Below are 15,470 nucleotides of genomic sequence, written 5' to 3' on the forward strand. Positions count from 1 at the left end.
CTGGGTGTCAGCGGCTCCAGTCGGGGGGGGCCCGCAGCCTCCTTGCTGAAGGCCTGGATCTTGTGGTCCCCCCAGATTGTAGCCACTGCCCAGCTGGGACGGAGCCTGTCGTGGGATTCGAGTACAAATGGTGGAACACGCTGCCCACGAACATGGAAACGACCGTTCTCAGTGGGATCAACTTTGAGTACAAGGGCATGACGGGTAAGGGCCTCCCCCCTGACCTCGGGCCCCCAGCTCCCTGCACGCCCACAGCGGCCCTTCCAGCCTCACGCTTGCAGACTAGTGGTGTCTGGAGGAGAAGGGAGCTGAGCAGGCCACACATGCCCCGGAAAGTTCCAGTCTACGTGGGCAAATATTCTGCCGAATCTCAGTGTCAAGAGACAGAAACTGAGCTAGAAGCAGCAGGCACACGTCCCGGAGGCCTTGCCCGGAGAGCTTCAGGGCCTTTGACTGCAGTGCAGGGGCCCGGGGCTAGGGGGGATAGGTAGGATGGCAGTGGCTCCGGGTGCCTCAGGGGACAGTGTTATCTCCCCCAGAGCGTCACGTGGGTGCACGTGAGCCCCGCGCGCCCGGCACCCCTGGGGTGCTGACTCTCCGCTCTCCTTCCCCAGGCTGGGAGGTGGCCGGCGACCACATTTACACAGCTGTTGGAGCCTCAGACAACGACTTCATGATTCTGACCCTGGTTGTGCCAGGATTTAGGTGAGGCATGCAGAGCCGGGGGGAAAGCTTGCGCCGTGCTGGCCATGCCCACGCCCCCCACCCCCTGGCACGTGGGGGGAGAGGCGGTGGGAGAGGACTCTGGCCTGCGGCAGAGCGGGTTCCATGGAGGGAGCGTGGTGGACGGAGGGCTCGTGGGAGGGAGCCCGCGCCTGCCTGAGCTGCCTGCCCGCCCCTCTCCCGTCCCCTCTAGCGTCTGCCCGTAACTGGCCGCTTGCTACTTAAACCTTTCCTGCTCACAGCACCCGATAAGGCTTTTTAAAAGCTGTTTTTGAATAGGGTCACAAGTGCCTGTAGACAGCTCATCTTTGTTTGGGGCCGGAAGACTGAGAGGGGTCATGCTCACTGTCCCGTCTGTTCCCCTATTCCAAGGAGGTCTAGCACAACAGCCGTGGGTCTGCCGTTTAAAGAAGTACCGCAGACCATGTGGTGCCGTGGAGTGAGCCCGGGGCTGGAAAACCGGGCGCTTGAACTCCGCCGCCGCCTGGCTTTGTGGCCTCGGGAGGCTCGAGGGGCCCCTGTGGGCTCCAGGCGCCTGGTCTGTGACGTGAGGGAGACTCCAGGCTGGCTCAGGCCGGGCCGGGACGGCTCTCCCAGTCCCTTCGCTGACACGGCCGGCCTTGCAGACGGGAGCTGGGACCCAGACGTCCTCAGAATTTAAGAAATGGCCAATGCCAGGAAAAAGCCACAAACGGATTTCCAAAACCAAAGTGGACTCTTCTGCCCACGTGCACTGAAAACACGAGGGGGAGCCACTGAAGGGGCGGCCCGATGGCCAGTCTGGCTTCTCCATTCCCATTTCAGCCCCCCCACCCCCCACTTCCCACCCCCGACGGTGCTCAGGCCATGGCAGCGGCTTGGGAGGTGTTCATTTCCCGTCCCTTCATTTATATCGCTCAAGGCTGAGAGATACATCCCACGTTTGACATATAAGAACATTTTTTAGGCTTTTGGGGGGTAATGTTCCCAAAAGTACTTTCCACCTTTTGAATCTGATCACCATACTAAGGGCTTCCATACCTCCCCCACTCACTGCCCCACCCACCCCCTTCCTCCACCCCCTTAGCTTTGTGCCTGGCTCTCTCTTCCCCAAAGGAAGGACCCCCCTGAGACCTTTGCCGAAGAGGTTGCACGTTGAAATGTCTGCTCATTCAACCCAGGCAAAGCCCCCACTGTCCCAGAGAGTGAGCTGCTAAGGGAATATAGCCAATTTACACCTTACGACAGTGGTGCTTCTCAAACTTGAATGCCCATCTGCATCACCCAGGGATCGTGTGAATGTGCAGATTCTGACCCAGGGGGCCTGGGGAGGGGCCTGAGGTTCTGAGTGTCTGATACGCTCCAGGCAATGGCGATGCTGCTGGTTTAGGGGCCGCACTCTGCTTGGGGGGCCGCGTTTTACACGGCGCTTCCACATCCGCTGTGGCCTTAGATCTCACCACAGTGACGAGCGGTAAGTAAGGAAGGTATTATTACCTCCACCTCACAGATGAGAACACTGTAGGCTGGCTATGTCAAGGTCACACAGCTGCAATGGCAGAACCGGACCTCGTCCGTGCTCTCTCCAGCGTGCTCAGGACGTCACCCTGTCCCCCAGCGGACCCTCTGCTGGCCCCTGGGCTCTTCGGTCAGCACCGGCTGGCCTCTGGCGCCCACTTTTAATTTCCCACCCTCAGGCCTCCACAGGCAGTGACGGCCGACACAGAGAATAAAGAGGTGGCCAGGGTCACGTTCGTCTTCGAGACGGTCTGCTCCGTGGACTGCCAGCTCTACTTCATGGTGGTGCGTCTTCTTTCCTTTGCCTGCTCGGGTTCCCAGGGCGGGCTGTTGGGGGGGCTGGCCCCCTCGGGCCCTTTGCAGCATCGACACAGTGGACACCCCTGCTCATGGGCTTTCACGGGGGACGGGCCCAGACCTCACCAGGGACCTCCCAGCCGCGCGTGGGTCTGGGCAACGTGATGGCCCCAGGGTGGCAGCAGCGCGAGCGCCCTCTTCCCCAGCAGCCGCCCAGCCACCGTGCCTTCCTCACTGGTCTGTCTTGGGTGCAGGGTGCCAATTCTAGGGCCAACACTCCCGTGGAGACGTGGAAAGGCTCCAAGGGCAAGCAGTCCTTCACCTACATCATCGAGAAGAACGCCACCATGACCTTCACCTGGGCCTTCCAGAGAACCACTTTCCATGAGATAGTAAGTCCCTCCCCTCCCTCAGATCTCTGGCTCCCAGGAGGGACCTCCGCACCCAGGAGGGTCCCCAGCAGTAGCTAAGGTAGGGGTGTGCCGTTCAGAACCCAAGGCTTAGAAGGCTCTGAAGGAGTCCCGCAGAGAACTGCCCACTGCAGCCCCCCGAGAAGCATCGGGCCTTGTCCAGGTGACGCCCAGGTAAGCTCCCTGAATTACCTGCCTCTCCTCAGCAGCCCCCTGAGGACACGTGTGGTGCCTCCCCGGTACACCCTGTGCATTTCTGATACTGTTTTTAATAATAATAACTCTGGGTCTATTTTCTTAGCTCAGAGTAATGCAGGTTAATTGCAGACAACTCAGAAGGTAGAAAGAAGCAAAAAGATGAAATAAATCAGGCATAATCCTGCTACCCAGACATACCCCAGTTAACATCCGAGTAGCCCCTACCCAGGAGATACTCTACAAATACTTTTCTCCTTTTGCAGGGAAAAGACCTGCTTTTCCCATGTAACAGTGTCTGCTGCTTATTTCCCCCATGGCACTGAATATTTTCATACATCATTTTAAATGGTTCGTGTTTGCTTTAAAAGGACACAAAATGTACATAAAGAGGTACTGTTCAGTGAGTAAAAAGAATAGGATGCTTATCAATTTTTCCCAAGTAGTGCAGGATGAAAAGATGAGGCAGTAACCTACGACTCCCAGAGAGCTCAGCTGCAGCTGGCGTCTCAGGCCTCTGCCCACGCTCCTCCCGTCTCCTTGTTTCCAGGGCAGAAAGTACACCAACGATGTCGCCAAGATCTACTCCATCAACGTCACCAATGTCATGAATGGGGTGGCTTCCTACTGCCGGCCCTGCGCCCTGGAGGCCTCCAACCTGGGCTCCTCCTGCACCTCCTGTCCTGCCGGCAACTACATCGATCGGGGCTCGGGGACCTGCCGCCCCTGCCCCGCAAACACCGTGCTGAAAGCCCACCAGCCCTACGGCGTCCAGGCCTGCAGGCCCTGCGGCCCGGGGACCAGGAGCAACAAGGTGCCAGCAGTGTGCCGTGCATCCTGGCCTTGGCCTCTGGTGAACTGCCTCTGAGGGAGGGGGCCAGAGCTAGACTTGGGGGGGGGGGTCTCAAGGGGCTGATCTCCAAGAACCGCCCACAGCATGCTCCCAGGGTGAAGTCCTGGGGGACGGCCATCCAGGCTGGGACCGGGATGGCGAGTTCTTACCTGTAGCAGTTGGTTTTCGGGGTCTGGGCCTCCGTCAAGGGCATGTCTCATCTTCCAGGGATGGGTGAGGGAGATCTGTGACCGCCTGGGCGGGAGGGTTGTTTGGCGTCTGTGCAGAGAGACCTGAAGGGGAGAAACAGCTCAAAGTCAGACCTGCTTCACTCCAGCCTAGGATCACAGGCATTGCCCCCTCTCCTCCAGGAAGGCAGCCCACCTTTGCTGGGATGTACGGTCACTTGGCATTGCTGTCTTCCCCCGCAGTGGTTTCCTGTAAAGTGGAAAAACTGCTATTGGCCATGTACTGTATGAACCTAAGAGGGTACTATTACTAAAAGCCCTCTAGCAGTCATCAATGCTTCCAAGTGAATTTGTATTTTATCAATCACAACCGCAAGGACGTACGTCCGAAAGGCATTATTTACAGTCTGCAAACGCTGCTCAGTTCAGCAGTTCAGTACTTGCAACAACTCTACAGACCCCTGGCAACCTTTGGGGGGCACCCTGGACTTTTGCCACAAGCTTCTCCTGGGGCTCCCTCTGCTGCTGTGGGAGGGGATGACAGCTGTGTAAGGCGGCTGCTGAATGAGCACCCTAAAATGAAGCAAGGAAGGTGTTTACGGGGAACAAAGCCCCCTCTGAGGGCAGTTTTCTACGGAGACCCTGGGGAAGAGGAGGCAGGGGTCTGTGAGTGGAAGTGAGAGGAGGGTCAGGCTTGCAGTCGCTCTCCTGCCGTCCCGGACACGCTTCTTCCAGGCAGCACCTCGTCTTCTGCTCGGAGGTAGGAAGGGCTGTCTTGGGCCTTGAGAGAGTTCTGTGATCTCAGCCTGGAGACGAGGCTATAGAGTCTGACCCAGCTGCTTAGTGAAGAATAACAGGTTCGGGTTTGTACATCACACCTGTGCTAGCAGTTGAATGGCAAGATGCACAGAAGCGCCACCAGCCACTGCTTTGCTTCTGTTAACACCCGCCTGCAGTCCTCACCTTCGCTTCCTGGACTGCACCTGGGCCGGGCCAGGCCGGGCCGGGCGGGGCCTCCGCCGCGGCCCCCTCGGGGGCCCTGCCCCGGCAGCCGGCCTGACGGCCCCTCTCCCCTCAGATCCACTCCCTGTGCTACAACGACTGCACCTTCTCCATCGGCACTCGGAGCAGGGCTTTCGACTACAACTTCTCGGCCCTGGCCGGCACCGTCTCTCTGGCCGGAGGGCCCAGCTTCACTTCCAAAGGGCTGAAATACTTCCATCACTTCACCTTCAGTCTCTGCGGGAACCAGGTAAGGCATGCGAGCGCTGACGGTGTGGGAACTGGAAGACGTTACCTGGGGGTCGGTGGCCAGAGATGGACACGAAAGAAAAGCCACCACCTGAGACTTCCGGCAGCAGGGGATTGAGGAGGTGGGAGGTTTTTAAATGATGATTATTCTCTTTGAGTACTCTCTCCTTTAAAATTAAATCTATTGGGTTTTTAAAATTTAGGAAATAAAAGTGTTTGAAGTAAGGTGTCCATGTACTCCTCCCTGACCTTCATTCCCTCAAAATGAGTGTATTAGAAACTATGAAGGAGAAAGGGGTTTTTTCCCTTAAGAAAGTAGTTTTCAAAAAAAAAAAAAAAAGTAGTTTTCACCTGGCTGGGTGGCTCAGTGGATTGAGCAGGGGCCTGCAAAGCAAAGGATCACCAGTTCAATTCCCAGTCAGGGCACATTCCTGGGTTGCAGGCCACGTCCCCAGTAGAGGGCCTGGGAGAGGCAGCCACACATGGATATTTCTTTCCCTCTCTTTCTCCCTCCCTTCCCCTCTCTAAAAAATAAATAAATAAAATCTTTTTTTTTTTTTAAAGCAAGGAGTTTTCAGTAATCATGGCACTTGTCACTTGTTTTCTAGAAGGTAGATAAAACGAATTATTCTTGCTTCCTCTACATGTATACCTTTGCCGACAGTAGAAAAGAAAGTAACATGAAAGCCCTTACATGCTGAGGAAAGAATGTTACCACCAGTCATTTCATGCTGCTGCAAATATTTTGTATCCAAAACTCAAGGTAACCACACCACTGTAGCACTTGATTAAATTACAAACAAGCCAGGATTTGCCTTTGGAAAGTTAGGTTTCCGATGTTACAAAATAAAGAGCATCTTGGGCATTTAGTGTGTGATCCTGTGTGGAGCTACGGCCTTGACGCCACATGGCTTCCACCTATAGTCTGCAGCATCCCCCCAAAAGCTGAATTGTGTTTACAAGGGAATGTGTCAAGAAATAAAGTAATCTGTGACAGATTAGAGACAGATGTCTCTATTTTGGGGTTGTTTTTTTTTTAACTATTTGAAGAAAGTATAGGCTCAGAAGTGACAGTGAAAACTTGAGAATTGGGATTAATTAAAACCCCATGTAGTAAATGTTTCATTGGGAGAGATGATGATGGGGAACTTGGAGTTTGTATCTTTTTTTTCTTTGTCCTTTTGCTTTGTTCCTTTGTTCTTTTCAGAAACGCTTACTGTTACTGCCACACTACAGATCCTCCGTTCAAAGACAGTATTGCTACATTTTATTATAATTAAAGGTTTCTTTCTGCTCTCATATTCTTTATTCTTGCAATCTAAAAAATAAACTAAGGTATCAAATTTAGCAACTTAGCTCAATTTGTAATATAATGTATAATATTGAAAACCCTACATTCTGAATGCTTAATCCACTTGTACTTAAAATATTGAACAAATGATTTTATATCCGCAAACAAGTTCTCTATTGGTATTTCATACATTTAATATATTTGAGGGAACAATATCTCAATATTTCCTCTATTTCAAGATCTCGAGGAAAGAGTCTCAACTCCCACCACCTTCCAGATTCCCTACACCATGAGGGTCGCTAAAAACTGAAGGAGAAGCCAAATGTCTTCTCTTGACGATATTTTAAAAAATAGAATAGGTTCCGATTAGCCCTGAGATGTCCTGTCTCAGGGCAGGGGAGGGGCTGGTTATGGGGTCTGTTTTAACCCCTGGAAGTTTCTGTTTGGAAAGTGCTTCCGAGACAAGCGCGGTGGAGTCACCGCACGAAGGCAGACACAGCACAGGGCTGTGAACCAGGTCGGACGATCACAGATTTCAGGGGAGCACGTCCGTATTTCCGTGTCTGTCTAGCAAACTGACTACAGCATGGAAGGCCCTTAACCGACAGACTAGATCTCCTGATTGGCTGCCATGGGTACAGCCCTGATCACAAAGGGTCCCCACGTGACTCTAACAAAACAGAACGACTGGGGTCCCCCCGGCCAGAGTGCCAGGAACCAGGACACCTAGGCCTTATTTTTAGTGTTTTTTTTTTTAAGATTTTATTTATGTTTAGACAGGGGAAGGGTGGGAGAAAGAGAGGGAGAGAAACACCAGTATGTGGTTGTCCCTCATGCGCCCCCTACAGGGGAGCTGGCCCACGATCCAGGCATGTGCCCTGACCGGGAATCGGACCAACATTTGTTTGCAGGCCGGCACTCAATCCACTGAGCCACACCAGCCAGGGCACTTTTTTTTAAGCTACTTATAATTAGATCTGGGATGAATTATTCCATGGCAACATACCATTAGAAGGCTAAAATTTTTAAATATTAAAAAAAAAATGTGTTCCCTGTTCCCTTTTGGGAGTTCTGTGACCATTCATTCACTCCTTCCCATTTCTCCCCCCCGCCCCCACCACATCCCCCTGCCCAGGGTAAGAAGATGTCTGTGTGCACCAACAATGTCACCGACCTCCGGATTCCTGAGGACGAGTCAGATTTCTCCAAGTCCATCACAGCCTACATCTGCCAGGTGCTCATCATTCCTCCAGAGGTGACAGGCTACAAGGCTGGAGTGTCCTTGCAGCCTGTCAGCCTCGCCGACCAACTCATCGGTGAGTGCCCCAGCTGCTCCGCTCTGCGTGAGTGCGGGTGCCTGGAAGCCAGAGCGAGGCTACCAGGCTCTAAGGCAAAGGGTCCCAGAGGAGCGGCCCAACGGCCCGGCCTGTGTTCTTTTCCAGCCCAGGGCACCCAGTGCCCCGGGGCCTCCGGCACACCTGCGGCTCACCCTTCCACGAGCCGCCAGGGGGTGTGAGGAGGTGAGGGGAGGCTGGATGTTGGGGGGCACTGAGAGAACCGAAGTCATTGCCAGCTACTGCTACTAGTGAGAACTAACTAGGGGCTCTGGTTCGGCAGGGGTGACAACGGATATGACCCTGGATGGAATCACCTCCCCAGCGGAACTCTTCCCCCCGGCGTCCTTGGGGATACCGGACGTGATCTTCTTTTACAGGTGAAGGTGTGAGGCCAGGCTAATGCAAGGGAAGCTGGGGCTCCTCCACAGTATCTGTTGCATCCCCCACTCTTCAGCTATTTAATACTTATGAAGCCAGACATGTCCAAGGTCTCACAGGACTTCCCCGCAACGACAGCCGAAGGCAGGGAGGTCCCTGATCCCGGCTTCTTGGGTGCTCCTGGGGGCAGGTCTGCGGGGGAGGCAGGGAGAACTCCTGGATGGTCTGCAGGCTTCCCTCTCCAGCCAAGGACACTCTGGTGTGCTGCACACGCTGACCTTTCCCAGGACACTGCGCCTTGCCCCTTGACCAGCTCCTTATCCCTGCCTTCTCCAAGGGTGCACCAAGGCCTGTGTACCCCCTGTGCGTCAGGTCCAGCCCAAGTCCTGACTTCCCCGGCAAGGGACCTGTTCCACGTTGACCTCACTTAGTGACTCTCCAGCGGCCCGAATGAGTGACTCACTCCCCGCGGGGGCCTGGCTCTCCCTGCAGGTCCAGCGAGGTGACTCAGTCCTGCAGCTCCGGGAGATCGACCACCATCCGAGTCCGATGCAGTCCGCTGAAGCCCGCCCCTGGGAGTCTCTCCCTGCCCAGGTACAGGGACAACGAAGTCGCCCTTCCTCGGACCCTTGGGCACCCCAGAAGCCAAAGATTACCAAAGGAGCAAAAGAGAAGACAGTCCTGAGGTTCATTATCGGGCTCTTGGGGGCACGGCCATGCTTCCAAGCCCTCAGCCTTCGGGTCAAGAATGGGGCAGAAGGAAGGGTCGAAGCTGCCTTCACGTTCCCAGACCAGTGTGGGGCGCTGCAGAGCCAGGTGGCCGACTGGGAGCTGGAGGGGATGCATGGCCTCCACTGCCGTTTCTCGTCTTCTGCAGGCCTCTTTCTCCTTTTTTATAACATGGGGATACTAGGAGGCGTCCCCCGGGGGTTCTCGTGAGAGTGAAATGAGACGATGAGACTCGAGGACTTCTCCGAAGGCTCGGCGTGCACTTGCTATAATTAGGATGAAAAAAGGCTTAGGGGAATCCTAGCAATCTCTCCACGACTGGGAGATCCAATTCTGAGTTTAACAGCTGAGTGCGCTAAATTGAGAACTCCCAAACTAATTTGACTACAGCACCCTTCCCACCCCCACCTTTTTTTCCCCACGTAACACCCATTAACATCACAAGGGGCACTAATGCCTTGAGGAAGACGGTTTGGGAAATGCTTCCCCTGAACAGGAGGCCAGGAAGGTGGGTAGCACAGCAGGACAGGGAACCCACCCAGTAGTGTAAGACCACTGTTGTTGTCATCCTCGACATCATCACAGGAAAGCTAATGGCAGATAGTCCCCGACCTGGCCTCCACTCTGTAACCCCGCCGCCAGGAAGCTGCACCACCGTGGCGTCCGAGACCTGCCCCATGTCCACGGGGAGCACAGCAGCCTCTGAGGGGTTGGCTGGGGCGGCGTGCTAGAGCTCAGACACCGTGTCTGAGCTCTCGGCTGACGTCAGCAGAAACAGGCACAGGGTGTGGCCCGGTGGAAGCCGGCAGTGCCTCTTGTCACCAGGGAAATTAGAGAGCAAGACTGAACTGAGGACCAGCTGGGAGGATCCCGGTGGAGCGCGTAGTTTGTCCAGGAGAGGATGGGTGAGGGAGGCTAGCTCTGGGGTGACAGGACTCCGAGCAGACCTTCCCCACCTGCCCAGCGAGGCAGCTGAAGTCTCCTCTCCTCTTTGTCGTCCAGCACGTGCTCCGGCGGGACTTGTGACGGCTGCACCTTCCACTTCCTGTGGGAGAGTGCGGCCGCCTGCCCGCTCTGCTCGGCCGCCGACTACCACGCCATCACCAGCAGCTGCGTGGCTGGGGTGCAGGTAGGTTTCTCTGCCCGGAGACGTCCCAGAAGAGAAGGGGGTGTGGCGTGCGAGTTCCCTGGTTTTCTCCCCAACAGAAGACCACCTATGTGTGGCGAGAGCCGAAGCTGTGCACGAGCGGCATTTCCCTGCCGGAGCTGAGAGTCACCATCTGCAAAACGATCGACTTCTGGCTGAAAGTGGGCATCTCCGCGGGCACCTGCACTGCCATCCTGCTCACCGTCTTGACCTGCTACTTTTGGAAAAAGAATCAAAAGTACGTGATGGTGGGGTGTTGGAGTTTGGGGGTGGACAGGGTTGGATCACCGGGCCGGGAGATCAACGGAGAGGATAAATTCATGGGCTTTTTCCTGGAGTTGGCCACAGACCCTGGGGCTCCGGCCAGGGACTTGTTGAGACACAGCGTATGCCTTGGTTGTCCTGACTCCTGAACAGGACGCGGTACCGTGCGGCAGCCTAGACGGCTGTTAGATTCTCAAAAGAAAAGCTAAGCGTATCCTTAATTTGTGGTTATTAATAATAAAAATGACCTTATGATTCCAGTATTTCTTTTAAGCTTTGAAGTCAGGGAAGCAGCCAGCGCTAAGGGAAAAAGACCACTGATCTGGGAGCCAGGATTGCTCAGCTGTGTGCCCAGCCCAATGCCCCTTCGCTAGGCTTGGGTTTCCTCGCCCCTGGCCCCGGGCCACCTGTTCAGGGCCCCCCTTCTCTCCCTCCCTCCCTCCCTCCCTCCCTCCCTCCACCTGCTCTACACTCTGGTGTCTTGTCTTGCCCACCCCGTCTCGCAGGCTGGAGTACAAGTACTCCAAGCTGGTGATGAACGCGTCCCTGAAGGACTACGACCTGCCGGCCGCCGACAGCTGCGCCATCATGGAAGGCGAGGACGTGGAGGATGACCTCATCTTCACCAGCAAGAAGTCCCTCTTTGGGAAGATCAAGTCGTTTACCTCCAAGGTAGGGAGCTTGGCCGCGGCGCCCAGGTCAGCCTGGAGGGCTGGAGGAGACAACAGTCCTAGACACCGAGCGGCCCGCGTTGCCTCGGGGGGCCGCTGCTTGGCTCCCCAACTGCCGTACTGTTCTGTCACCCCACCCTGAAAATCCCGGCTTCTGCCCTCTGTATTTTCACACCGATGCTCCTTTCCCTGGGGCCCAAGGCTGCTCTTGACCAGGCTCCTTCTCTCCCAACATGGACTCCAGTTGATGAACTGTTTGGGCCTTTTAACTTCCAGAAGGCGTGTTGAACCATCCACGTTGTAAGAATCGCTTCCCCCCTTTTTTTCTTTTGGAGGGAGGGCAAGAGGTGAAGTCTAGGACCAACTGCTGATAGAAGTGAGGCTCTCCTTTGGCCAGTGGAGGGTGCCATCCCCCAGATGTTTGGCCCGGTCCCTCGGGGGCTGAGTCACACAGCTAAGTCGCAGCTGTTTGGCACGGAGCAATTCTGAGCTGGGAGCACTGGCTCCGCGTGGGTGGGTAAGTCTGAAGCTCATAAAGGCGAGACAGACAGCCCTGTCACTGGGCGTGGGGCCAGCACGGAGCGTCCAAGCAACTCCTCCAGGGCCACAGCCCTCCCTCTACAGCCCCACTTGGCCAGCACCTACCCCTCACCGGTGCCCTGAACCAACACATCCAAACAGGTGTGGGCAGGGGGGGCGGTAAGACAGAGGGGAGGACGGGAGTGGGCAGTGATGAAGGGAAGGAGTGTGGGTGTTCAGATTGCCGAATCCCGTTCCCTCTGTGCTGACTGACCAGGGCGGCTCCCTTCGTCCTCTTAGACCTTGATCTTTTTGATTGTTTGTTTGTTTTTACTGGTGGGACAACAATTTATCCTGGGACCCTTGAGTCTTTCTGGAACTACAGCAAAGATGCAAAGCCGAGGGCTGTAAAGATTTTCCTTACCCTCTCTGGCTGACTGCAGGGAGCAGGAAGAATAGAGGGTACCTTATTTCTAAGTTTCCATGAACCCGCTGAAAGCAGGAATTCCATAAGGGTTCCTTCTGTCACCTGTTTTCCATTTCTCTCCTTTGTTCCCAAACATGGCCCTGTGCAGCAGCCAGCTCCTGTCCCCATCTCTCTTTCAGAGGACTCCTGATGGATTTGACTCGGTGCCACTGAAGACGTCCTCAGGGGGCCCCGACGTGGACCTGTGAGAGGCATGGCCCCGCCTGCCCGGCCTCCTCACTCAGCACAGCACCTTGACCTTGCCAGCCTGTGGCAATGTGGGTGCCAGCTCCCCGCGACACCCGCTGCTGGGAATCTCTTCATTGTGGCCTTATCCGAAGAAGTTTGAATTTTAGATGTTTTTTTTTTTTTTTATAGAGAACCCACACCCTCCTCTCTGCTTGCCTCAAACCTGCCAAATATACCCGCCCTTTCTTTGTATATCACTCCCTTGCCTGCTTTTTCCCGAAATGGTCCAGCTGCCGGAGCCAGAGCTTCCTCTGCTCGTGATTCTTATAGCTCTGGAGTGAAAAGACCTCTCTCTTCTTAAGTACAGAAATGACTCCTCTGCCCTCTTCTTTAAGAGCAGAAGCGGCTGGGAGTTTCCCTGACCACATGCCCTCAGCCCGTGCTCTCTTTAGGAGAGAGGCTGGGTGACGAGGGTGTGGGTGTCCCTGACGGGCCATCTCCGTGGCCGCCTGGACGTGTCTCTCCTGGATCCCCAGCTCAGACTGGGTGTAGTGGACAGGCTGGGGGCTGGGTGAGTGAGGCCCAGGGAAGGAGAGGCTGGGCAAGCACAAAGAGAGGCAATAAGGACGGTTTTGTTTTCTTCTTTAAGCTAGATACTCAATTCTCTTTTCTGGAGTAAGAGACAAATATTGTCACTGGAGCCAAAGGGAAAAGCTCACTGAGAAAATGGTCTGTACTCCCCACTTTAACACAAAAGTCTCTCACCACCTCCCTATGACACTAAGCCAGGCAAGCCCCAAACCCAGATGTTCTACTCCCTCTTACCCACAAAGATGACAACCCTGCCCATGGGGACAATTCCCCACCCTTGGGTGCCCCATTCCTAGAGCCTTGGGCCATATCGTGCAACAGGGGTGTCATATTTTGAAAGGACACAAGGAGGCCACAGTCTTAAAGGAGCCACACCGGGGGGTCCAGCCCACAGGGAATGGACCGGAGGTGGTGATGTCTGCTTATGAGCTAATTCTCCTACTTAGCTGCAGAATGATGACTTCGAGGCTGGCTGGAAGGGAACTGACTCCTAGGCCCAAACCCCAGCAAAAGAACCAGATCCATCTTCAAGGAGGGGAAGATGAGGGGAGTTGAACAAGGTGTTCGCCAAACCAGGACTCGTCCCACTTTCGAGCCCCTGTCCTCCCCTTGTTCCTGCTGTCATGGTCTTTGCGAGCCAGAAAGCTAGAAAGGCTTCTGACCCCAATTTCTGGCAGCATCCCTTTTGAAAGATGAGTGAAGGGAGCATCCTCTGTGTCCCTGTCTCTACTTTTACGCCAACTCCAATGGATGGACTTGAACTAGAACAGTAAAACCAGAGCGAGAGTTCACATTCCCTTTTAGCGTCTACTACTAACAATCTTCCCTCCCTCACTATCAGGCTAGAACGGCCATCTCTTGGGCAAGGGCCCAGGTGCTCGTGGCTCGTACCTGTCTCCTTTCTTGAGTGGCCACTGGTGACCAGATGGTAGGCACAGAACGAAGAAGGCATTTCTAAGTGGTTTGCCTGCCACAAAATGGTTTGCTGGTCTTACCAGCCATTGCTGTCCCAGAAATGGTCTTAGAACAGGGTCAGAGAAAACCAAAACCCTGCTGTGACTTCTGGCCAGCAATGGCAATCACTAAAGGTGAATAGTGCCTTTGGTTCAAAAAAATCTAGAAGCATTTCTTTGGGTTCCCCAATTCTCCCTTCTCTTGTGGGAGTTGGGCTCTTGGAAACGGTGGCCATGTTGGAATTTCTCCAGAAGGATGCAGACAGCTGGCTCCTGAGCTCCAGCCCCAGGTTTTCTGCAGCCTCTGCAACACCCCGAACATCTGCGTGACCCATGGATAGCTTGCTTTTGTGACCAAGGCCACAGCACATCCTTAGACTATTCTAGAAGCAGTAGGAAAAGTACACACCCCGTTGACTTCTGTATTCTGACATTTTGAAACTGTGTACCCCCGGAGCAGCCTCAGACTCCACTGATTTAGTCACAATGCTTTAAGTATCTTTTTACTCACCCTTCCCATACCGACTTCTGTGGATCTCCCCTGGGGCCCGCCGGGAGCTCCTGAGTTACGCTACAGGGGTTGCCTGTTGCTCCCCTGGCAGCCTAGACACGTGTTAGGTATTTTTCAATAGCTCTTTTAAGTTGTAATTCAAACACCATGCAATTCCCTCTCTTAAAATACACAATCCAATAGATTTTAGTGCGCTCACAGAACTGTGTGTCTGTCACCACAGTCGATTTTAGAAGAGACACGTTAGATGGTACGGCCGCACCTTACAGGGTGACGTCTTTGAGCAGGGGTGATACTTACCTCCCCCTGCGGCAGGGAGGTAGGAGAGTGTAAGGCCTTAAGCCCCTACGCTGAGGCTACACCGGTTTGCACAAGCTATTGGGGGAGGGAGTGCGGGCTCAGGGGAGAGAGTATTTAAACCACATTTAGTTACCTGAAGTCTTAGAACTCACAAGTGACTCTCAGCACGTAGATGTCACCTGGATTTGGCTGGGAGGACAAACGAAGACTGTGGCATATTCAAGGACCAGGGATTTCTTATGCCAACAAAACCCTTTTTGTGTGTGTGTCTGACTCAACATTAAAGATAAGACTGACTTATATTTATATGACAGAGACTTTGTAAAGAATTTTTTCAGCTTTGTGAAACCAGATTTTTGCCTCATCAAGACGGGTTGGATTTCCCTTTTTTACTCTGTATTCCAAGAGTTTGTAGTTTGTTAGGGGTTGGGTATTGCATGTCACTTTTTTTTCTGTGAAATAAAACCATACCTTTCAAGTTGTTTTCTTGAACGTGGGTTGGACGGCTGGAGGGGTGAGAAACAGTAAACGTCCTTGAAGCTGACACTGCAGAGAAGGATTCTGGAGTAACAGAGGAAAGAACAGACTCTGGAGGTACATGGCCCTGGGCTAGCAGCCTCGTCTCACCTGTTAAGGAATCACCACCAACAGAAGCCTCAGTCTTCCCAACACAAAATGCAACTAACAATGCCTGCCTCCCAAGACTAAGCGAGGTTCAAATGAGAGAACAC

At 54.2% G+C, this 15,470-nt stretch overlaps 2 protein-coding genes across 5 annotated transcripts in view; one reads left to right on the forward strand and one right to left on the reverse strand.

The window, feature by feature from the left end:
* ELAPOR1 (endosome-lysosome associated apoptosis and autophagy regulator 1) overlaps positions 1 to 14,934 on the forward strand; it is a 53,607-nt gene extending 38,673 nt beyond the window's left edge. Inside the window, exons 10-23 of one of the 4 annotated variants that reach the window (XM_036015350.1) lie at positions 76 to 204; positions 615 to 705; positions 2,400 to 2,505; positions 2,772 to 2,909; positions 3,673 to 3,936; positions 5,221 to 5,394; positions 7,820 to 8,000; positions 8,302 to 8,398; positions 8,892 to 8,993; positions 10,131 to 10,257; positions 10,335 to 10,513; positions 11,046 to 11,211; positions 11,455 to 11,510; positions 12,305 to 14,082. In XM_036015350.1, the coding sequence (XP_035871243.1) occupies positions 76 to 204; positions 615 to 705; positions 2,400 to 2,505; positions 2,772 to 2,909; positions 3,673 to 3,936; positions 5,221 to 5,394; positions 7,820 to 8,000; positions 8,302 to 8,398; positions 8,892 to 8,993; positions 10,131 to 10,257; positions 10,335 to 10,513; positions 11,046 to 11,211; positions 11,455 to 11,510; positions 12,305 to 12,404 (1,910 nt within the window). In that variant the 3' untranslated portion in view covers positions 12,405 to 14,082. Of the gene's footprint in view, positions 1 to 75; positions 205 to 614; positions 706 to 2,399; positions 2,506 to 2,771; positions 2,910 to 3,672; positions 3,937 to 5,220; positions 5,395 to 7,819; positions 8,001 to 8,301; positions 8,399 to 8,891; positions 8,994 to 10,130; positions 10,258 to 10,334; positions 10,514 to 11,045; positions 11,212 to 11,454; positions 11,511 to 12,304 lie in introns of all 4 variants that reach the window. The other 3 variants (XM_028502847.2, XM_028502848.2, XM_028502850.2) reach the window with 3 other exon arrangements.
* The window catches only part of C14H1orf194 (chromosome 14 C1orf194 homolog), a 60,222-nt gene extending 44,954 nt beyond the window's left edge, over positions 1 to 15,268 (reverse strand). Inside the window, exons 1-2 of the mRNA XM_036015351.1 lie at positions 15,210 to 15,268; positions 4,125 to 4,244 (exon numbers count right to left, since the gene is read on the reverse strand). Of these exons, the coding sequence (XP_035871244.1) occupies positions 4,125 to 4,175 (51 nt within the window). The 5' untranslated portion in view covers positions 4,176 to 4,244; positions 15,210 to 15,268. The remainder of the gene's footprint in view (positions 1 to 4,124; positions 4,245 to 15,209) is intronic.
* Between the last annotated feature and the right edge of the window lie 202 nt (positions 15,269 to 15,470).

This window comes from Phyllostomus discolor, chromosome 14 (genome assembly GCF_004126475.2).
Source record: "Phyllostomus discolor isolate MPI-MPIP mPhyDis1 chromosome 14, mPhyDis1.pri.v3, whole genome shotgun sequence".
NCBI lineage: Eukaryota > Metazoa > Chordata > Mammalia > Chiroptera > Phyllostomidae > Phyllostomus > Phyllostomus discolor.